This window comes from Liolophura sinensis, chromosome 2 (genome assembly GCF_032854445.1).
Source record: "Liolophura sinensis isolate JHLJ2023 chromosome 2, CUHK_Ljap_v2, whole genome shotgun sequence".
Lineage (NCBI taxonomy): Eukaryota > Metazoa > Mollusca > Polyplacophora > Chitonida > Chitonidae > Liolophura > Liolophura sinensis.
Window position 1 is genome coordinate 2,308,928 of NC_088296.1, and position 24,426 is coordinate 2,333,353.

The 24,426-nt window shown below is 40.1% G+C and overlaps 1 protein-coding gene across 1 annotated transcript in view; it reads right to left on the bottom strand.

Annotated features, from left to right (window-relative positions):
* Positions 1-24,426, bottom strand: part of LOC135462997 (gamma-aminobutyric acid type B receptor subunit 1-like) — a 54,423-nt gene that overhangs the window by 14,221 nt on the left and 15,776 nt on the right. The window contains exons 3-11 of the mRNA XM_064740319.1: positions 21,870-22,007; positions 16,094-16,264; positions 13,753-13,854; positions 7,580-7,645; positions 5,668-5,853; positions 4,547-4,783; positions 3,957-4,020; positions 2,166-2,261; positions 776-920 (exon numbers count right to left, since the gene is read on the bottom strand). Coding sequence (XP_064596389.1) covers positions 776-920; positions 2,166-2,261; positions 3,957-4,020; positions 4,547-4,783; positions 5,668-5,853; positions 7,580-7,645; positions 13,753-13,854; positions 16,094-16,264; positions 21,870-22,007 — 1,205 coding nt within the window. The remainder of the gene's footprint in view (positions 1-775; positions 921-2,165; positions 2,262-3,956; positions 4,021-4,546; positions 4,784-5,667; positions 5,854-7,579; positions 7,646-13,752; positions 13,855-16,093; positions 16,265-21,869; positions 22,008-24,426) is intronic.

The following is a 24,426-nucleotide window of genomic DNA, read 5'->3' on the forward strand; positions in this document are numbered from 1 at the left end:
CAATTTGTGCTCAAAACTATCGAGTAATAAATGAAATACATTCTACGGACACTGTTGCCTCTCCACTCTGGCTACACAGTTTTACATAGAGGTAATGTGTGAGTCTGAGTACAAGTCTTAAAAACAAAATATACATTCGCATGCGCTTTTCCCATTTAATCCAAAATACAATTTTCGGCAACTGGTATAGAAAAGAGACTCGGTAAACTTACTATCGCTAACTTTGCATTTTATAATCATGGCACTACGTTCTGATCCAAACTTTGTCTATTTGATTTTAAACTAGATGGCACACAAAGAGCCAAGCTTCCCCCAAATGTAAATGTACAAACAAAGGCACAATATTCCTGTAGGTATTATTACAACGTAAGAGAAATTCATGAATTTTATGTCCGATCTAGAAATGGCAAAGGATTTTTATATAAAACCCTGATCCAGAACACCGTAAAAAGGTGTTGGATCGGCCCAAGGTCAGCATACTGAATTATCATTCTAAATATCTTTATAATTTCTTTTTTCGTAAAACAGCTGATAGACAGACGTAAAAGCAAAGCTCCCTGGGGAAGGTAATAAATAAAGAATTATGTAAATACATAAAGAAATCAACAAACGTACCGGTCTGGCAGCAATCTGAGGATGGTCCTGGTTTTCCCCCGAGATTTGTCCGGTTTCCTCCCACCATAATGCTGGCTGCCGTCGTATAAGTGAAATATTCTTGAATACGGCGTAAAACACAAAGCAAACAAAAAAATAAATAAACAAACTATAAACGTACCGTCTGTCTCTGTACATGATGTTTATTACGAGCAGGAAGATGACGAATAGTACCCCAGCCACAGCTAACACCGTCATGGTGATCACGAGCGGAAGTGAGACGGTCCGCCATTCCTCTACCATCAGAGGGCCATCTGGCGGCGGTTCTAGTAACGGAAAAACCGAGAACAATATGGAGATTAACTCCATACTGAGTAATTTATGAGGATTTGTCGATTGTGCGATTAGATAAACGAAGAGCACTACGAAATTTAGCACATTAATGATTGTTTGTTGTTTTTGCCAGTAGTTTAACGTACCTTATTATTTCTGCCATATCTATGACAATACCGATATACCGGTAATTATTTTGATCTGCCTCACTAGAACCCTATGCTGAAGACACCAGACACGATGCCCCACTTATTCACATCACACTGACACCACAACGACCTGCTCTGAATTCACTTCTCGCATGCTGAGCACCAAACCCTGATCATCCATGATAAAGTCAAAAGCTCTGTATGCACGAGAGCTTAAGACGTGATATCTCAACACTCATAAGGAATCGCCCCCGTTGCTGATAGTCAAACAAATCTGGACTGAGCCGGCACAAACGACTAGAGTATAACGGCAGTCTAGTCCCGTCGTAGTTTCGAATACACATAGGACATAGGAGTGCATAGGGCGGGGCCATCGGACAGGTTCAGCGTAGAAGAGGTAAGTTCTCCTGTATACCGAGGTTTGAATCTCACACACACACGAACGCGATGGACCAGGTGCACTTTTCCACAAATCGTCAAGTGACGATGAACAATTACTTCTTAAAACATAAAAATCATGCCAAAATCAGATGAAAGAAAGTGAAATCGCATTTGTAAAAATGTTTTTAATATTTTTTTTAGATTTTTTTCTTTCAAAGGCAAAGTTTATTTGTAAAACATTTTGTATGGTGATATATTGGAAACCACAATTTGGCATATATTCGCTTTGCTTAATAATGCTTCAAGTAAGCATATAATGCGTGTCTAATCAATGTACTTGAATGTGAATTGGTTGTTCTGAACTATGATAATATTTGTGAATACATTAAGATATAAAAATGATCAAAATTCAGGCCGAACACTGTGGCATTTGTTCGCTGAAAAGAGCAAATTCTTGAGCAAATAAATTTATTAAACATGTTTTACATCCTCATTGATAAGATTATTACACAAAAACAATATGTACCAAGAGGGGGTCACAGTACACACTATACAAATATTTTTTTTCATATATCTTTTTCTCTTTAAAGAAAAATCAAAAAAGAAATATAGAAAACCACATCGACAACTAGCATTTCGCAATCTTTCATCTGAGCTTCGAGTAATTTTTAAGATTTCTCCATCTGACGAAGATTCCTCATATTTTACCTCCATTCTCAGTCGACCAGATAAAAGCGGACTCGTTCAGCTTCACAAAACTCAGAAGAGAATCGTCGAACGTAGCTATGGGGACTTCCACGCCATCTGCAATGTGAGAAAAGCAAGACATTTATGCGTTCATTCATTCAGAGTTGTACCGAAATACATGTACTCCAGTATATTTGTTCACTCTGACAACCAAATAAACGGTTGAGTGATTGAAATTCGAAAAATCCCAAGTCATCTTAACGTGTAACTAAACCACCTCAGGCGTAAAGTTAAATAAGGCTATAGTCTTTCTACTTTAAGGAGTCGTCTATATTTAGCTGTGCAAAATCAGCCATAGCCGGTGCAACACGCAGTGACAGACACGTAACAACCCAAGTTCTACACATCGATATGTTGAAAGTCCATATCCTTGCAAACAAAATGAAGTTAGAACACCTTTTTCTAGTTCATAATGGTAAACTGGATAAGCACAGTTTCGACGGCAAGAGCCCACTGTCTCGGGTGACGTCATATTTATTCCAAAACAAATGGCATGCTGATCTAGACATACATGTACCATTCAGCCTTTGCCATTACCACTGATGGTAACATTAAAAGAATGCGCTTCCACAAGAGAAAGCCTAATTAACGAGGGCGTATAAACCTGTGAACCGGCATACAAAGCTCAGTGCAATTAGTTCATAATTTCCAAAAACCTCTGTTTAAAGAACTGTAGCATACAAAGTAAACCATAAGCAGTGGCGACAATGTGACAGTTGGCAAATGGTCATACGTAGCCGGTGAAGTACAGCCTCCTGTCAGTTTACCTAAGAGTTTTATTGTGACCCCCCATTTACAGGTAAATGCTTCAAATGCGCCAATTCCACGCTGTTTTCTCGGCGCGGTTTTACATAAAATTAACAACATGCTTTGTACCTGCACTACTACTGGGCAATGTGTAGAGTGAATTGTCATTAGATTCATCACACACCCATATTCAAAACGCAGTGAAACTTAAAAGTGAATATTTTAATTTTAAAATGTTAATAGTTTTTAATGTAAATCAAGAAAAAGTTGCATAGGTTTTATGTAACGCTTTTCAGACCAGGCAACTTCATTAATACACAATGGTCGCATCAAGAATTTTGGAACGTGAACATACGCCTACGGCTCTCAAAATAAGTAGCAGACAATGTTGTCAAGCTTAGTGTTGACGGTCGTATTATGTCAAGAGTGGCCCCAATTCAAGCACCGAAGTGAAGAGATTTGTCAAATACGGAGTTGACACGAAACACCAATACATAACAGAATCTTTGTGCTCTACTTCATGATCGTGTCTGATTCCGATTAGCCCGTGTTTAAGGGCTGTACATTCATCGTATACGTATTGAATTAGATCTTTACGTTGGACATGTGAACAATTGCAATCAAAGTGCAACTGAGATACATTTTTTGTTACCGACGACTGATACTCTGGCATGGTATACGATTTGAATACTAATTTCACTCAGTCACCTAGAACACACCTTGCGTCTTTCCAACATCGTTGAAAACTGTTCACTGCTTCTATTTACATTATTTCGTCCTATTTTTGTACTTTATATAATTTCCTTATTCCTTGGTGCTTTGTGTTATGCGTCGTTCTTGGAATTGACCTTTCGATTATTGTCCTTATTGGTTGACGGCTGGTATACGAATGTCTGTTTTGACCCACATGTTCTACTCTGGAGCTAGAAATAAAATATCGAAAATTGATCCACTATTTCTGACGGGTCTTTAAAAGCAATAGCTTTGGTTAATCTACGCACATACCTTGCAGCTGCTCGATTTTGGTGTATCCGAGTCTTTTTCCGTTGATGTCAAACCGAATTGGTCCCTGAAACAGGTACAAACAATTGCAAAAATCCAGCTACCTTATAGTTTCGGTTAATCATCGAGTATTATTGTCTAGGTATAACGTGCTACCAAGATTACATTCCTATATATTTAGACACCAATTCTATTTTCCAGGCAGCAATGGAATTATCCAAGCACCACCGGATCTACCCAGACACGAAATTTAAATTTATTTGATTTGTGTTTTACGCTGTACTCAAGAATATTTCACTTATATGGCGCCCACCACCATTGTGGTGGGAGACAGAGCCTGGGCGAAATCCACGACCATCTGCAGGTTGTGCCGGTCGAGAAACCCCCGACCTTACTGCAAAGATCTCACAGGTTTGAAATCTGTTAGATTGGTAAAAGGCAAGTGGTCTCCGGCCAGTTTTTATACATACGACACTACCGCCGACTTGTTGGCACCAGTGCCCCGAGAGGTGTAATCTGTCAAATTTAACCATTTGCAAATGCCATTGGTTAACGCGCTCTCTATCAGTGTCCAGGAAAAAAGGCATCATTACCGTAATTCCTGCGAAGTTGGAGTTGTTGACAGCGGTGAAGAAGACGTGAGCAATATCGGACCTGGTGTATTCAAAATCCTCCAGTCGTGCCCCGATCTGTCCTAAAGGGTTTATAGAGGCGTTGAGAGCCAGGGCGATCGTGTACACGGAGTCGTAGGCAAACGGAGCCAAGTCGTGTGCAGTGTAGCTCGTGCTAGCCACCGCCGTTTGGTAGTCGGCAAGAAACCCAGCGGGCGTCTGCGGTAAAAGAACGAGTCAAACCTGCTGATATGAAATAGGACGTAGCAAGAAAATTCAATTTTATGAAAAATGCAAATGATTCTGGTCAAGACGGTGCCGCCAAAAGTCCGTAAAAAGCTGTGAAACTGTAAATTATGACCGCTGAGAATCATTACGGGAATAGAATTTTAAAATTCTGCGCAATGTAAATTATGTTATTAATCAAGAAAAATGGTAAAATATACAAAAATCTGTCATAAATTAGGACTGCTCAAATTTAAATTCCCAAACATACAGCAGCCATCTTTGTTTAGGTTTTTTTTTTGAAAATGTGGAATGAAGCTACATAATTTCATTCTGTTACATTTCGGTTTCTGTGACTCGGTACGATTTGATTTAGACCCTAATACCATTTAATTTGTCAAGCATTATCCAGAGTCACATACGCAACAATGTTCCTCCTATCTGATGGTGGACAGTTTTATGGGTGGAAGAAAACCAAACGGAATTGATGATTATATTGTTGTTTATTTTAAAGTTTACGTTACCACCACAGTTAGGCCAAATTAACAAAGGTATACCTACGGTTCTGTTCATTTTTGAAAAAAAACAAAAAAAAAACAACAAAAAAACAAACGTTTTGAATCAAAGAAACAAAACTAAAAAAAATGATTCAAAGCTACAAGATAGTCTCTAAAGTTGTTTTCAGAATTGAAGTACTCTCCTTTCCGACTAAGACGAGTGGGAATAATTTCAGTGTACTTTAATTTCATGCCCGTCTTATCTGTAATTTTGGAGAAGGGCTTATTTATTTAAGAGGACATTTTGCGAATGATGTAATGCGACTTTTATTGGTTATTTATTTACAGTGTGACAAAGGGAACAATTTGATCAAAGCATACCCGTCCGCTGTTTGTAACTTTAGCACTTGCGTCTACAGCTTGCGTCTCCATGGAGATATAACCGGAGACAGCTTCGGTCATTTCCGTCGGAGAGCACGTGGTATCGTCCTCGAGATACCATTCGTCGCTGAACCATCCAGGAATTATCCAGATATACCCAGGGCCTGTCATACCTAAACCCCGTGCCTACGTCAAAAAAAAAGAGAGAAAAAAATGAAATACAGAAAATAGATAATTTTCAAATTACAAACAAAATAATACAGTATTTACTACACATACAACATGATGGAACATTATTTACCACTGATTTCAGATCTCTAACCCGTAATAGCTTGTCCGTATTAGCTTAGCGGTGTTAGCTTACAGGGTTTTAGCTACCCGTATTAGCCTGAATTTAATCGTTTGGTTGTTGATTAACGCCAAACTAAAGAATACTTCACTTTTACAATTACGAGTTTTATCGCCCTGGGCCTTTCCCAGTTCTGACATAGGACATCTTGTTGGAAGGCGATGTGGCGTTAAGCCATAATGTGTTCGTATAAGCCAAGTGGTATCCTTCGAGCATCGTAACTTAATGGCTTAGAATTGCCTGGCTCAGATAGTTAGCGCGGTGGCGCAACGTAATGACTCAGGAGCATTTCACCAATGCGGTCGCTGGGAGTTCAAGCCAAACTCATTCTGGCTTCCTCTCCAGCCGCAGGTGGGAAAGTCGTGGGTTTCCCCAGGGCTCTGCCCGGTTTTCTTCCTCTGTAATGATGGCCGCCGTCGTATAAGTGAAATATTCTTGAGTACTGCATAAAATACCAATCAAACAAATTAATCGAAAAGCCCTTGTAAAAATTTAGGATGCCAAAAGCTTTACTAAATCACAAATAAATGAAACAGAATTGCATGCTTAACAGTCTGAGTGTGGCACTAGCTTATTTAGTCGGGGATGTTGGGCGATCACGTCCACGGAAAGCAGGCATTCTTAACCATGTGCCCTGAACAGCTTCCAATCGCAGCCTAAAAGACTAGTGTTTTTTATTGTGCTTATATACACATGTATAATGTTATGACAACACAGCATTTTTAACAATTCCAGACCAGTGACTTCTATTATATTGTAATTAAGATCATTTCGCATAATTTACCTAATTACTCTTAAGTTATGGTGGTTGGGGTGTTGTTACTACTGATACAACTCAGTGGTGTAGCAGCACAGAGGGAAACAATAGAGCACCGACGACAATGTGACAGCTGGCAAATGGTCAAGCGTAACAGAGCAGCGACGACAATGTGACAGCTGGCAAATGGTCACACGTAACAGAGCAGCGACGACAGTGTGACAGCTGGCAAATGGTCACACGTAACAGGGCAAATGCCGCCACTTGTCAGTTTCCCTTAGTTTGGGTTTTAGCAAAATGCATGCCCTCAAGCAACATGGCTTAAGCAGAATTAGGTAAAGCAGGCATTTACATGAACAGCTAGAATAAAACTCTAACTGTTCATGTGAATGCAGGAAATAACTGTGACCATTTGCAATTCATTTGAAGACATTGTCTTCAGTACCCTGGCTTTACTCCGTGTCCGGTGCTTTTGAATATGTTCGTTTTATGATACATGTTTGATTAACAAACTTGCACACATAAGACTGACAATCAGAATATGTTAAATGGATGTGGATCAATACTACCCTATTAGTGGATAACAAACGTAAAACATTTCAGTAAATACATGCCTTGTGTACACGCATTTAACAAAAACTTCTTTCCGTGCACTAAATAAAAGGGTCACGGCGCAAGGCTTGTTTCTGCAACAATGAGGCTCATTTCGATATGCAAACACACACATATAGAACAGGTGTCTGGAAATAACCGACAGACTAATGAAAGTTTCTTCCTCATTACTGTTTCTTCTGAGACAGACGTACCTTACAGAAAACCCCACGTGCTGTAGACTCGAACATATTGGCGATGATGATCCTGGCCTCTTTTACCTTCAAATAGAGATATAAATAAAGATTAAAGAGTAAGAATGCAAGACTGAATAATACTTTTGCGCGTAAACATGTAAAGGTACAGCGTAATGAACGCAAATTCATGGTTTATCACCTCACTGTCTCTAGGTTATCCATATCGTTGCAAAACAGCGCAATGATTTCGGTTGTTGGTTTTCAAGTTACACTGTTATATGTTTTCCCACATAGCAATCTTACCACCATTTAGCAAGCTACAGTTTTGTCCTGTAGAACATGTAGTACATTTACCAAGACTATACGTCTGAAAAATTGTTTTCCGCCATATATTTTGTCTCTTATTTATATCAACGGTCAGTATGACGTCAAGGACCATTTACATCTACAGTGTTCATGACTTATATATGATACTTATACGACGGCGGCCAGCAATATGGTAGAAGGAAACCGGACAGTGCTCGGGCGAAACCCACGACAGTCCACAGGCTGCTGCTGACCTTCGCACGTACGGTGGGAGAGGACGCAGTCAGCATGAGCTCACAGCGACGGCTTCTAGGTCATTGCGTCGTGCTGGCGTTCTAAACGCCTGAGCATAGAGGCTCTTCGTCTTTTCGGCTTTTATTTCTTTCAGTTTTTTCCCAGTACAATATCGTACTGGAATCAGGTCATGTACATGACAGAACAACTAGAATTTCTTTATTAAAAGGCCTAATTCCTACAGCGTGTCATGGTTAAGGAACAAGGGTGGAAAGAGGATATCTCGGCTTAACGTACATATTATATGAGTGTGATAATGCGTCAAGCTCCTTTGGAATTCCACGTTTATTTATACATGTCTGATGTATGTACCAAATATATCCGTGATTATTTATCTGTAAGAAGCTTTGGCAAACTCATCGGAAATGCCAGAAAGTCACAAATGGCGTTTGGATTAGTATTGTAAAAAAGGCATTCCCTTCCCCAAGGCGTTGCTAGGCTGTTTTAGAAATAGCCGCAAAATACTATACAGATCTTTTATAACATCATAAAGCTCAACGACGTCCAAGAAACGTGCCATAGTCAAAGTTCAGGGGCTTGTGGATACCGTTGTTACAATCAGAGATCGAAGAAAATGGTTTATCAGTAAGAAGTGGCGAATAGATGCGGTGAAGTTTTCTCGTAGTATCAGCAGAGATTTCCGGTTCTGTCGCTCGCCCGAGAAAAGCGTTATCCGGAAAGACCTTGTGGGCCGGGTGGCACATACATAACATTTTCAGCGAACGAAGTGGCTTCCTTAGTAACAAATGTAGAGACAACGCCATCGTTTGCTTCCTTGAGCTGCCTTACCCCACTGTGCGTTGCTAAACAAAAACTAGCACGACTTGGAAGGCATTATAGCATTTTCTCGGATTCTTGTATCTATTTTATCCCCATAACCTAAAGAAAACATCAACACACACACACACACACACACACACACACACACACACACACACACACACACACACACACACACACACACACACACACACACACACGCGCGCGCACACACACACACAGGCACACACAGGCACACAGGCACACACACACACACACACACACACAGAGGCGCACACACACACACACACAGGCACACACACACACACAGGCACACATACACACACACACACACACATACGCACACACACAGGCGCACACACACACACAGGCGCACACACACGCACACAGGCACACACACGCACACAGGCACACACACACACACACACACACACACACACACACACACACACACATACGCACACACACATGCACACACAAAATAACACTTTGCTTAAGTCTACTTCACTTACACGAAACCGTTAAACTTAATGAGTTTACACTGAAAAAAATCCACCCATGACCTGCCACATTTCATAATCCCGACAGTAAATCGACGCCCGGGTTAGTAAGGCAGTTTTGCTTCAGTCTCACTTATATTGTCCTAATTTTGTCTTTTTTTAAATGTCTGTACCATTCAATATATATTTGCATCATGCGGCCAGTTGAAAGGAGTGTACGACAGGCGAGAACGGTCATCAGCTCTCATTAATTATATCAATGTATGTATTCATTTATCATTATGGGCATTTGCACCGTACACGGAAATGTTACATGGTCAAAAGAAGGAAGATAAACCCAGGAAAAGATGCAAGAAAACTACCGGTCGTCGCTAAGTACAGATAAGTGTATATTTACCCAGCGAACCTCTTGAAGTAAACCCTTACCCAAACCTACTGCAACTGGTTGTTGGTGTACGTTCATGCATGTACTTCTCTGCCTAAGCCCTGGTAACAAGGAGTAGAGGGGTTGTTACGCATTAGATATTTACGTGAAGAGCTAGAGTAAACCCTTAGAGCCATAACAGAGGTCAATTGACAAAAGGCCGTGTTTCACCCGATATGTGTCACCATTTTCTATCTATCACACTGTCGTCGCTGCTCTAGATTTACTGTAACAGGAGACAAATTATTTACACCTTAAGGACTCCTTTGTCTTCGCGTGACAAAAAAATTGTAAATACGGCGTTAGACCCCAAGCACTCAAGCACGCTCTCCAGTTTTACTCTCCAGAAAAATCCGTAGTCTTTTGTATTTTACATCTTGTATTTTTCTCTTCGACTGTATTAAGTACATGTATCCATAATTCACCCAGCATATCCAGCATGTTTTAATTGATACGATTTATTCTATTGCTGTTTAAGTGATGGATGTTTCACAACTCCTGTGTTTAATGGGTGACAAAAACTGGGTTATACCCCGAGTAAACCACCGACCGTTGGCGAGATAATGGCTTCCTCTCCCACATGGAACATATACATACGTCGTATTGGTGGAAGCCAAGTTCATGCAATACCACACAATCGAACTCTTACAACCGAGAACAATTGAAACAGAGAATTATAAGCTACACATGCGCAATTCGGACAATTGTGTCCCTGATTTGCCCTCGAATTGAAGAGGGAAGGAACACTAGCATGTAAATTTTATTTCCGGGATAGGAACAACACACGTATAATGTCACACATGTATAAGATTTGTGCTGTTAGACTGGGAAAAACAGTCTAACACAAGTTGCAACACAGCAGTTGTGTACCTTACTTGTAGACCGCTTTAGTTTTTAGATAAGCCTGGAATGTAGGTCGAGCGTTCTTTATACTGCTGAGAGACATATATCTCTTTCCGTTGTCTTAAAAAAAGTTAGAATACACGGGGATTGAACGAGTAAAAAGGGGTTTTGTGGATTGCAAACATGTATTGAAATCGGAAACGTCACTTCAAGTCTTTCAAGTTTTCTCAAACAAGCAAACAGCTTATGTAACTTATCATGTACACTTAATACTAATCGAGGGTACCCCGGGGGTTTTGTCCGGCGGAAGTTTTGTCCGGCGGGCTTTTGCATGCGGGGTTTTTGTCCGTCAGGGCTTTTGTCCGTACCCCGTACAGAAAAGTGCAGGCTTTTGCATTTGATGATATGGCGTGATAACGTGTGAAAGTTAGGGGACATATATTCTTGAGGATGTAGTTGACAAATACACTGCATAAATAGTAAGGAAAATCAATGCGCTCGTGTAACCTCTATATTTCCCTGTCCGAGAGAGGGTCTGCACCCACGCTTCGTTTGACCCGTTTAGCCATCGTAGAGAGATCACCTCACAAGCCCGGCTGCTTCCCGCGGCCTATTTTTTTCATCAAAGACATAATACGGTGATAAAACGAGTGTCATCATAGGGCTTCCATACGAATGATATGCTGACGCATTTGAGGAGGTTTTTCTCGCCCACAACTCAAACAACACTGGGAAGCGTCTGTCTTGTCGGTAGCAGCCATATCGATCAGCTATTGTCGCTATCAGTTACTGGTATTTGCCCCCGAGACTGAAGATGGCTGATCTCTTCTACATCAGAATGAAGAACCATACTTTCCACAAGACAAACGTGCCATAAGCTGCCCGAATACATTCTGGTGGGAATATTAATCATCTCATTCAAATCTCAATGTTTGCATACGTGTAAGATATGAAGAGCTGAGCCCAATATTGCTTCTAACAACACCAGAGATTTTATTTGTTGTGGAGAAATGATATTTGATCTATCTGTCTGCTGGTGGCGGCTTCATTCATTTTGCTTCCCCTAACGTAAAGACTCTAACCTCTTCATTGCCCATTTGTTACGATTGTCGATTCTACATTCCCAGCGCTCTATCAGAACAAATGCATGTACGATTGATCCCGCCCACAGTGCATTCTCTACTACACCAGTGATAACAGTTTGCCCAGGTAAAATTATACCCCTAATCATTTCGTTATGGAAACATGTACCTGCCATATGCAAACACGTGATTTCACTGGCATCAGTAATCAAGAGACCATGAAGATCAGTTATGCGTTCTGCAAACAAAAAATCTGCCCTTTGGTAATGGTCAGGTGTTAGTGAGGGGAGAAATGTTGGCAAAGCTCTCTCTTGCTCTGCATACAGTGGGTATGTTGCTTTCTGTTTTTCCATTTTTTCTTTTCTTTCAAATTTTAAAAACATTTTCTCCGCTTTCACAGTAAATCTCAAATAGCCGAATACAGATACTCTAATTCAGCCGGAATATTTAGAGGAGAACGCTAACTGTTTACTTCATGTTTTCGCACAAAAGAAAGGCGACATATGTTTATTTCGTGGAATTGGTGTGATTCATCAAAATGAGCAGTATTTCAGTTATACAGTAACCTGATTAGGTGTGATTAAACGCACTGATCTCACTGATATTAGCTCACAATCTTTATTTTTTTACTGTTTCATGTCAACCAATTCATGTTTGTAAACAAAGGCAAGACGGTTATTGCATGCAATGTGGACATCTCGATTGAAACAGTAGCTTGAAGCAAATATTTAATAATTACCGAACGTCATACTCAAAAATGTTATCAGTTACACATGGAAGCCAATAGAGGGCCATGCGTGTTTTCCTCCTTTCTACGGATTATTTAGATCAGAAATTAATGCGAGAGTACGAAACAACGAAACGACGAGGCAAAATTACAAAGTGCGAAGCAAACCAACGAGGTTTTGCCACCTCGCACCTTTGTACTTTCATCTTTGCCCTTACGTGCTTTGCTTTCGTCCTTCAGTTCTGTCCGGTTTTCATTCATAGAAAACATATTAAATAATAAAAAATACGAAAGAGCGAAACAACGAAACAACGTCTTTTTTAAGACTAAATAATTAGTAGAAAGGACGAAAGTACGCATAACCGCTATCGGCTTTCGTGCTTACACGATGACAATCAGTTTTATGAACGACGGAAATCGGAGATACCAGAATAAACCATCGCTCTTTGGCGAGTCACCGTCAATCTTTACCACACGTGACGTACAGGTTCGGCTCGAGATAGTAGCTACAGTCGATTGTAAACCATACGATTGACTTTACGACTGATTGTACAAATAAGTGGACTCTAAGTTGATAATAACTTTATGGAGGTCTAACCTGTCTCGTAGATTTAGGTGGTCTATAGAAGTTGGCAATGTACCAGTGAATAACTTTTTCTTGCTTTCCTTTTCAAAAGAGTTCTACATCGGAATAATTCAGCAGATCACAACACTAGAATGCGGAAAAAACCCTCGCAGCATGTCTTTCAAATAACTAAATTGTTCATTTTTGTAAACCGAGTCGTATATTATTAATTACCAAAATATCCAAGTATTTGTACTTAACGTCATTGTTCGGGGGATTGTAGATATTTACAGCAGGGTCGAGCCGATTGTAGTTTCTGTTTGTAAGTTGCGACTCTCGTAAATGTACCTTACAGTCCCTTCCTTCAAGAGGAGTTCGACTCTGATTTAAAGGGTGCAATCGTAGTTTTTAGAGATTTATAGTCAACTTAAAAATGCGCTCCATTTGCGCAAGCGGGCCCTGATATGCACACCGCAGGGTGGTAAAAAGCCACAGGAACTCGTTGTCACCTACACCCCACAAACAGTGTATACAGGGAACACGAATATTACACGATACCGGTATTTGTAATTGTGATATTGCAATCCAGTTGTTTGATATCGAGGTTCTCAAACGGGTCTAATATGAATAAAGTGTCATCAATTGCTCTCCCGCACATTTCAAGCCGTACCTTAATGTTCTCAAGCGCTGAGGTCGGGTCGCCGGTGAAACTCTCCGACAACATTGGTACCATGGAATTCTGTATGAGAAGGTCTCGCATGTGCTGAATTACCTGTGAAAATAAAACACACATATTCAAGAGGATTTTGAGTGAATAATTTTCTTTTCATCATATCACGCCTATCATTTCGTACCTTTCCGTTGTGTGTGTTGTTTTTTTTAATTTAATAACACTTCCCTTTGAAATTCTTTAATCAAGGATGTTATTATGCGATATGAAACAAACACAAATGACCTCTACCTACTGGTCTAAAGAGAAACTCTTATAATTTGTGCTACTGTAAGCACTTGAAATGTACTCCCGATATTACGCGTTGTAACGTGGTATAAATCCACTTGTGGAAATCGTGCAGAAAAAAAAAAAGAATTCAGAACTAACTAAAACTGAACAAACGCCGTTCTGATCACGACACTGGTCACGGGACCGGCTCATTAACCCCGGGTTAATGGACTGGGTGACATTTAACACCAAGGCAAGTGATAGCATTTTCTCTGTTTTTTCATTACAGTACTGTTTTAAGAACTGTTTTATACATTTTCTTTTGAAAGAGGATCACATTGATACGGATAGAAATAATGAGAATGGTTTTTATGAGTTATTACCAATTTTCTGGGTATTCGTATTGTTTTTTGTACGTTTTAAGGGAATAAATAAATTCTTGTCATATTTAATTTGCTTAATGTTGCAAAGAGCAGATCCGGTTGCGTTTCAAAGGGTAAGTCTAGTTGCCAGGTGCTGAAGCATATCTATACATACGCTATCATCTAATTGAACGTCATGCCAAAAAAATGGCCAAGTATTTTACATCATATCTGTCTCATTAAACCTCACATCACATCAGTCAACCAACTGGCAGGCTAAGGCGGATAAGTCTTTTATTATTGATGACGCTTTAATTCCATCGATTGTATGATCTTAAAAGTAAGCTATATCCTCGTTCATACTCGCATAAATCTGCTCTATTTCAGACCATGTTATGAGTTCAGTATGGTTCCTCTGGGGAGTGGAGAAGCTTCCCATGCCATCTTCCTAACATGAGCTTCGTTACACTTTTCACACTTCCGCGCGTGAAAGCAACGTGTCTTCTTGAACAGCAGAGGTAAATCAATGAAACACGCCTGTTTAAAAGAATGGCTTCATGTTATATTGGCAGGTTTCACTTTTGGCGTCACGTTTGTCCCAATTGAATGTCAAGCTTCACGACTCAGTTCCACAAGCTAATGATATAGCTGGAAACCGGTTCATGACATGATAATGATAGGCTTGTATTGAACGACCGCGTGCAATTTCTCGACTACATCCACATTCACTCAGGCCTTTGTATACGCCAGTTATAACGTACTATTTTGTTCGTAAGCGCAAATAAATAATAAATACAGGATTCAGCAAACCATGAACTGTTCTTAGCAGCGTTCATTCGCTCTGCTCCATCAGTTGGTTTATAGTTTTTCTTTCAAAAATCCCTTTGAAAAATGAATTTTGTTTTCATCACGCCTGCCTTAGCTCCCGTCCTAAGCAGGTCAGGTGTGGATATTTGTCAATGTCGAACTCCTAAAACCCCTTCCCGCTTGTACCAAGATGGCCCAGTGATGTGAACTCATCAGTTCTTCCCTTTATTACGTCACAATCACCGGTGTATGTGTAATCGTAAAACATATATGAAGTACAACGTCACAGAAGAAAACTGTGCGTTCTACTGTCATTTGGACTTTCTGTGTAGCTTGTCATGGGGTCTCCTATTACATGGGGAGGCGTGCAGCTTTACTATAGGAACTCTGGTGGCCTCTGGACATAAACTGACCGCTGTATTAACAGTACAGAACCCTCAAAACACGGCGTCAAACACGACCCAAATAAACAGATAATTACAGGATACTTGGCTTTCATTTCGTAATGTTGAGTTCACTGTGTGGAATAACATGTAAACGTGCAACAGGATCTGAGTTTTCGATTCGGACGTGAAAATGCCTATAAACTAGACTTTTGGTCAGGCCCTTGAGGTCAGGCCGTAAACTAAGTACTGCTGTAAAGGAGATTCTAACAAATTTGAGACATCCCGGCATTTTCAATGATGACGTCATTTGCGAATGTTCATAACCATTGAATAAATAGTTATATTTAAAAATAAATTGTTTGAAACATAATGGAAATAAATTGTTTCCTTTATCAAATTTTCTTGGGGGAGGTCAAGAGCATAAGCTTCTTAAATTTCCTTAAACGACCGTCTCCGTTTCATAGTATCTTTTCATGTTGTCTTTGAATTAAACCTATGTCCAAGAAGCAAACTCACCATAGAGAACCCTCCCTCGGAGGAGTGCAGCAAAGCGGCCTTCTTCCACCCGAACTGTTTCATCAGAGCCAGCCTCGGGTAGTTCATCGACTCCTCGGAAGGGTACAGGCGGAAGAGCAGGGGGTATTTACCCCGGTTGTTGAGACTAGGTGAGGATGAGGAATGGGAGACCTGTTCAGAAACCATGCATAAAACGTAACTGTAATTAGAAAGTTATCGATCTGGTTCGTTTTTAGTTTCATCGTCTTTCATGTATTCATGCATTCAGGCTCATTGATCCGGAGTCGATGAAAAACAGTCGCCATTGGACGTTGCCTAACGAAGTTTTACACATAAGTTCGCTGTTAGAGCTGGAACAGAACATTAGATACTATGGTGCCCCGTGTTTGTCGATATCAGCCAAGCCGTTCTCACCTGAGCGGGTGGTAGAGCTAGAATGACGTCAGAGTCACATGCTGAGCACTTGGGAAATCCTGTACGTATGGCAAACCTTGCCACATTACGGCGCTGTGAACAGGCGGTTCAATTGCAGAAAAAGGGATATTTGGTTAACTGGAAACTTGGATACCGTATCCTCTATTGTCAGCTTTTCACCATTTGTTATCTACCTCCACCACAAAGGAGTTCCCTGACAATGGTAATGTCACTGTAACGTTTTAAAACCATATGGCCTGAGTAAGCACGTTTCCACGGGAGTGGGAATCATGCTATAGACACTCACTGCTAGAACATAAGAGGTAGTTTTGTTTAAAACCCAGAGACAACTATCCACCTGTTTACCAATGCCTTACAGGACAAAGAACCCTATTGCACAAACGTCTTTCTTACACCGGCGTGCTTAATGGTGTGCCTTCAATCAATCATATGTTCTTTTCACATATGGAGTACATCTCACTTACTCTGACACATTACTGGCAAGTCTTGTTTTTGTTTTGTTTTGTTTTTTGGTCTACTGAATATGTTCGTGATTCAAAGATGTCTCCTGTTGTGTGTTGAGATTAAATATTCAGAAATGTCACATAAATATCAAATGTAATGGACTCACTTCCGAGCACACATCAACAACGCTGCCAGAAAACCGGGCAATGCAGTTATATCTTCCATCTCGGACATGACAAAGGAACTGATGTTTAATGGAAAAGGCAGAACTTAATGCTTGTAATATACTAGATATGGAATGCTAAATTGTTGGAGGCACTGGCATGCAGAAAACCACAGCAAATCCTCCGAGGTACAATGTCTACCATATGTTTAGTGTCCACCGTAGATATCCTCCTCGTCCGCAATAACGGGCTAAGTCGATGTATTGAAGGAAACATTGTTCTTTGGTTACCGTTTAGTCTCGAGACGACGTAGCTGAATTATTGTCCGTGTGACTATTCTGTCCGTGTGATCTAATTTTGCTTAACCCACGGAGCAATCAATTTGCTAAGTATTTAGAATAGAACCCTAGCCTTCGTAAATGACAAGAGGACGTATTCACCGGCGACCATTTGCCAGCTATTACAGCTAATATCGTCGATGCTCTGGTTTTACTCTCCAGGGTGTATTTTTTTTATAACAAGCCATAATTATCCATTAAATTTGCCCATGTTAAATTCATATAAAGCGAACGAGTTGCCTTATCACGGAAATATAGCTCTGTGACATCGTGATAAGTGTACGTACTGTTGAAGTCCTACATAATCAGCATATACACATATACGCCTATGGTGTGGTGTATGTACTGCTATAGTCCTACACTATCAGTACACACACACACACACATATAGGCCGATATGGTTAGTGTATACACTGAAGTAGTCTTAAACCATCAGTATAAAAACATACAGGCCGATGTGGTGAATGTATACAATGATGTAATCGTACACCATCGCTACACACACATATAGGCCGATGTGGTGAGTGTATGTACTGCTGTAGTCTTACACCATCGGTACACACACATACAGGTCGATGTGGTGAGTGTATGTACTGTTGTAGTCCTACACCATCGGCATACACACATATAGGCCGATTTGGTGTGTTTATTTACTGCTGTGGTCCTACCCCATCGGTACACATGATGCTGTGGTGTATGTACTGTAGTCTTACTCCACCAGTACACACATATACAGGCCAATGTGAGTGCATACAAACATATAAACACACTTATCTTTTTATTTATTTGATTGCTTACCTGACCATTGAATGTGTAACAGCGCTCTAAAGTCCAGTGTATGTGTAAAAACGCTTACCTGACTACATGCATGTGTAAAAACTCTTACCTGATCAGAGTATGTGTAAAAACGCTTATCTGAACAGTGTATGTGTAAAAACTCTTACCTGACCAGAGTATGTGTTAAAGGGCTTACCTGATTAGAGCATGTGTAAGAACGCATACCTGACCAGTGTATGTGTAAAAACTCTTACCTGACCAGAAAACGCTTACATGACCAGAGCATGTGTAAAAACGCTTACCTGACCAGTGTATGTGTGAAAACTTTTACCTGACCAGAGTATGTGCAAACGGGCTTACGTGACCAGGGTATGTATAAAATGGGTCTGCACCATGAGTGGACATACAAACGGGTCTGCACCATAAGTGGGTGTACAAATGGGTCTACACCATGAGTGGATGCAGAAATAGACCTTCCTCGTGAATGGATATACAATCGGGTCTGTACCATGAGTGAATATACAAATAGGTCTTCCTCGTGAATGGGCGTACAAACGGGTCTGCACCATGAGTGGATGTAAAAATGGGTCTGCACCATGAGTGGATGTAAAAATGGGTCTGCACCATGAGTGGATGCACAAATAGGCCTTCAGCGTGAGTGGATGCACAAATAGGCCTTCCCCGTGAGTGGATGTACAAACAGGCCTTCCTCGTGAGTGGATGTACAAACCGGCCTTCCTCATGAGTGGATATGCAAATAAGTTTGATGACACCCACATCAGTATCTCACAAAACGTGCACGATAGATGAATTCTAGCTTCTATGTGAAGAGATTATTTTGTCGTTTTGTCCACTCGAATATCGGACAGCTTGTGATGAATTGCTTGAGAGAGTATTTTTCTGTTATGTTTGGCAAACGATTGTTTGATCTAACTTTTTCCTGTGTTTTCTAAAGCCTTTAGATATATTCAGATATATGGCGTTTTATACGCTAGAATGTGGGAGAGAAGTTGATCAAAGTGCATGAGAGATGACCCGTCCAATACGAATGACAAACTATAGCCTCATTTAAGTTGCTAATTTTTTCTCTCTCACATTTTGTCTTAGTCTTTCTGTCGTAACATCAAAGATTACAGCAATCATTACTAATTCAGATACACGACTATAGATCACTGCTCGACAGACAATGTCGTACGCAAGTTTTACCTCTGTTGCTGATACAGAAAACAATACCTATAAAGAAATGCATTTTCCCGAATACGAAAAAGGGAGTGTTTAACACATCCCTTTATCTGATAACCCTGACGAACACAGATGGATATATCTGCCTAATCAAGTGGGTATCATGTTACGCTGTGTATACAAGCCTGCTTCATAGACAAATGAAGGAGGCGGCCTTCGTTGGCCCGGGAGGTTAAAAAGACTGCCCAGATGAAATAGTGGGAAAGTCTTAGCTGTAAAGTGGCGTCTTCAATACGATTTTTAGATTATTCTTTAAACAGAAAAATAAAGGAAAATAATGTTTGTATGGTGGGTATTCGCGGTCACCTCTTGGTATATATTGTATTTGTGTAACGATGTTATAAATGAGGATAGAAGGCATGTTTAATAAATATATTTGCACTAGAATTTGGTCTTTTCCGCTAACAAATGTGTTCAACCAGGCTTTTGAACATATTTATATTTTTAATATATTCATTTATTATATCATAATTCATATTAAATGCATGTGTATGGATATACATAATTTATTTACATTCAAATCAATTTATGACATACATTACATCCTTATTCAGGACTTGCTATGCAAAGACGATATATACTAAGAGGTGGCCCCAAACAACCATCATGCAAAATATTTTCAAATACTCTTTCCTCGTGAAAGAAAAAAATGGGAAAAAAACATTAACGACCATCTTTGTAAACATGTGTTCACTCTCGTTCTTCTAATTTTGGCATTGCTTATATGTTTTCTTCTTTTTTAAAGTTCTAGCTCGTTGTGACTTTCAGCTTTTTTTAAAGGGTCGCAAGTTCGAACCCAGCTATTTAAGCTACATCTTTCTGGGAAAAAAGCGTGACATCAAGTTCATGGTGTCATCATTTAGGGAAAAAAACACCCGAAACACAGACTGAATTTACACTGATGAATCTATAAGCAGAATTGTCATGTAAACCAACATATAACTATGCTAAATATCATCAAAATATAATAATATAATGCAAATAACAAGGGAGTCCAGGTTGAAAAAAGCGTCAGCGCCAAATGAGCAGCAAGTATACGCATCTCGTCACCAAAGCGTTTGTTTCCATGGTCGAATTCTGTTCCGGGTGACTCGCCATGGTTTCAGCTTTTTTACCTGGCGAAAATTTGTTGGACACGACTACACCATTCATCTTTAGTTTCACTGATCAAAAAGGCCGACTAGTGTCTAATGTCTATATGCAGCTAAACTGTTAACGTGCAAATGAGATACACATTTTGATTGTTGACGTCTTATAAACTAGCGTCTTCTGATAGACACCGGCCTGTTGCTACTGCATCTGTTGTTTCGAAAATTATCGAGCTCTTCATTATGCGTCATTATGCAATAATATTTCCCTGTGGCTTCTGATATAGCTGGAGCGATAGCATTATGTTTAAGAAAAAAAGAAAAAAAAAAAGGAAGTGTCCATTGGTTTTCGACCAGGTTATCTCTGTTCTAACACATCACCCGTTCTTATGTGTTTTACACTAATTTTCAGTTTCTGTTCCCTTCGAACTGTTTCGAACTGATACCTAATCTGCCTTTTATTTTGATTACACGTTTCTTGCGCCGATCGCTCCGTGGAAGAGTCCACTTTAAAGAGCCACAGGGTCCACACATCGAGAACTAATGAAAATGCCGCATTTCGCACGTGGTATGTCCACGCTGATTGTTGGATGAGTTTCAGACATTCCTTAGAGTGTGTCTGCGTATATCTCAGATTTCCGTCGGAAGTGTTGCGATGTGGAAATAAAACTAAGAAGAGATCGGCAAACTTCAATCATGAGCGGGAACGGTACTTGCCCCGCTATCAGATATTCGCGCGCCATTGTCCTACACAAACATTGGAGAAGTAGGGTTTCTATGTTGGGGCGCTGAAAAGATGGGTAGGGTTTCTATGTGGGGGCGCTGGAAAGAAGTTTTTATATGCCAGATAAAGTAATGAACACTGCACGATTTAGACTGGACATGGTCGTGAAAATTTTGATGGAAATTTGGAAGTCAGTAAATTAACATGTGTACATAGAATTGCTGTTGCTTTTCGTTGATTACATCTCGTAGTTGCTAAATGTACATAGATATGTCAGCGAGTAAATAATCCGCCCTCATGCCAAACATGTTGACCCACATATAGATTGCACGGCTTCATGTTGAAGACGTCATGTGGTTTGTTTTCAGACGTTTAAACTGTGTGTACCTTAGCAATATATCCGCTGCAATATACGGTCCGTTATGTATTATCGACGGCTCCATTCTCTGCGTGGTACGCATTTGGCAGATATGTGAGAATTGCGATTAGTGGCTGTTAAAGGACACTTTGTAACTGACATTTCAATTTCTCAACATTTAATACATGATTGCAAGCGTCACTGACCTGTACGAGATTCCAGTACTGTGCCGTCTCCGCCATGGGGCCCGTTACCAGAGTGCAGCCCGCGCCCAGCAACATCACCTTCCTCGTACTGGCTGTAATTTGATCGAAGAGGCTGGCCATGCCTACTCCAGCGTCACACTGAAAATGTGACAGACCAGACGTCCACAGTTTAGTACATGGGGCCTTAATATATACTTAATTGTTTATTAATTTGACATTTAGCCCCATTGTTCATTTGTATAACGAGAGTTCTGCTATAGAGACGCAAGTAATGCGATGAAGACGCAAGTAATGCTAAGTAATGCTATGAAGACGCGGTAAGGCTATGAAGGTGCAAGGAATGCAATTAAGGCGCGAGTAATGCCATAAAGGCGCGAGTAATAGCATTAAAGCTTCAAGTAATGCAATAAATGCGCCAAAAATGCTATGTAGGCACGAGTAATACTATGAATGCGCCAGTAATGCTACGGAGGCGTGACTAATGAACGCATGAGTAATGCTATAAATACGCGAATAATAGTATGAAAGGGCTATGAACGTGCAAGTAATGCTATACAGACGCAAGTAATGTTATGAAAGCGCGTCTAGTGCTCTGAAGGCGAGAGTATTTCTTTAAAGGCGCGAGTAATGCTATGAAGGTGTAAGTAAAATATCTAATCGTCTGATGATCGCTTTCTTAAATACGGTTCACATGCAATGTAAAACTTAATAATGTAATTAAGAGGTACAGCACAGACAGAGAAAGCAGAGCAGTGACGACAATGAGAGTATTAGCAAACGGCCACATGTAACTGGTGAAATACGGCATTTTGTCATGCATAAGTCTAACTGTTTACGTAAGTGCCAAAACAGTAACAAATTACACGCCCCCTGACATCATGGCTTAAGCAGAATTAAATTTTAAGAAATGCAGTGACGCCAAGTGCAATTTGTTGGGCGTCACTGGCATAAAATTGCTAAAAGTGTTGTAATGTCATCAAATTCACTGTTAAGTCTGAATGCTACCAGGACATAAAACTCCCCAAAACACTCAGTCCTTATATGGATGATTGCTGCTATTACCAGGACATAAAATTCGCTAAAACACTCAGTCTTTATATGAATGATTGCTGCTGTTACCAGGACATAAAATTCGCTAAAACACTCAGTCTTTATATGAATGATTGCTGCTGTTACCAGGACATAAAAACACCTTGGAACACTCTCCGTTTACTGGAATGATTGCAACGGTTACAATCACATAAAACCCCTTAACACACTCACTGTTTACTGGAAGGATTGCACCAAATAGCAGCACATAAAACCCCTTAACACACTCACTGTTTACTGGAATGATTGCGCCTGTTACCATGACATCAAATCCCTTAACACACTCACTGTTTACTAGAATGATTGCGCCGGTTATCATGACATCAAATCCCTTAACACAATCACTGTTTACTGGAATGATTGCGCCTGTTACCATCACATAAAACCGTATAACACACGCACTATTTACTTGAATAATTGCGCCGGTTACCATCACATATAACCCGTTTAAACACTCACTGTTCACTGGAATGATTGCGCCTGTTATCATGACATCAAACCCCTTAACACACTCATCGTGGACTGGAATGATTGCGCCTGTTACCGTAATATAAAAACCTGTAACACATACGCTTTCTGTATGCTTTGGTTGTGCCTGCTAGCTTGATCTAAAACCTCATAACTATGCTATTTTTTTCTACTGCACCCATTGCACCTGTTACCATTATTACAAAAAACCAATTTATTAACTGATTAATTGCATTCTATGTGGCCACCACCTTGCAAGTATGTTCACTTTCCATTATTTTGATTCTACCGATTGTCACTCGCGGCTCGGTGTGTTTTCTATACAGATTTATATTAATAATGTAAAACTAATTTCTTTGTATATGATATACTGTTAACATGGGTTGCTTTGGTTGCAAGTAATGAATGTAGTAATCTGATGTAGCTGTCTTCCGGGCGTGAATGAATAATACATGTGCACTAAATACAGGCACAGACCTAAGGCATAACTGCTCCACCTGACTTTTGTGCTAGCCAACGCCCACCGTCACAAATACTGTTTTTTTTAGGAATAAAATGTCTAGTTCATTTATTTGTCATTTTAATTAGGATTTTGGGTTTCAAGAGATTTCCCTTAAGACCATTGCAAACGGAGGACATTAGTTTCTGATGAGAAAGAGGTTCAGACCCCGGATGATCCGGAATATCCGCTAACTATCGCGGACAACATAACGTGTCCCTTTTCAAAAATTTCACTGTCGAAACAGTCACGTAATTCGGTCAAGGTCGTATAGCGGCACCAAAGAGCGCAAAGTAGACAACAACAAAACTACACGATCTAGATCTTTTACACGGCTTACATACTTCTGGCTAATGTGTTGCCGAAAATTAAACAAGCTAAATCTTTAGATTCAATTTTCCAGGGTAAACTGTTCTTCTCAACCGTACACAAAAAAATTTCGATGGATTTTGGCTACCGAGATCAGGAAATCCTACTTTCAACCACAACTGCTATGCATTT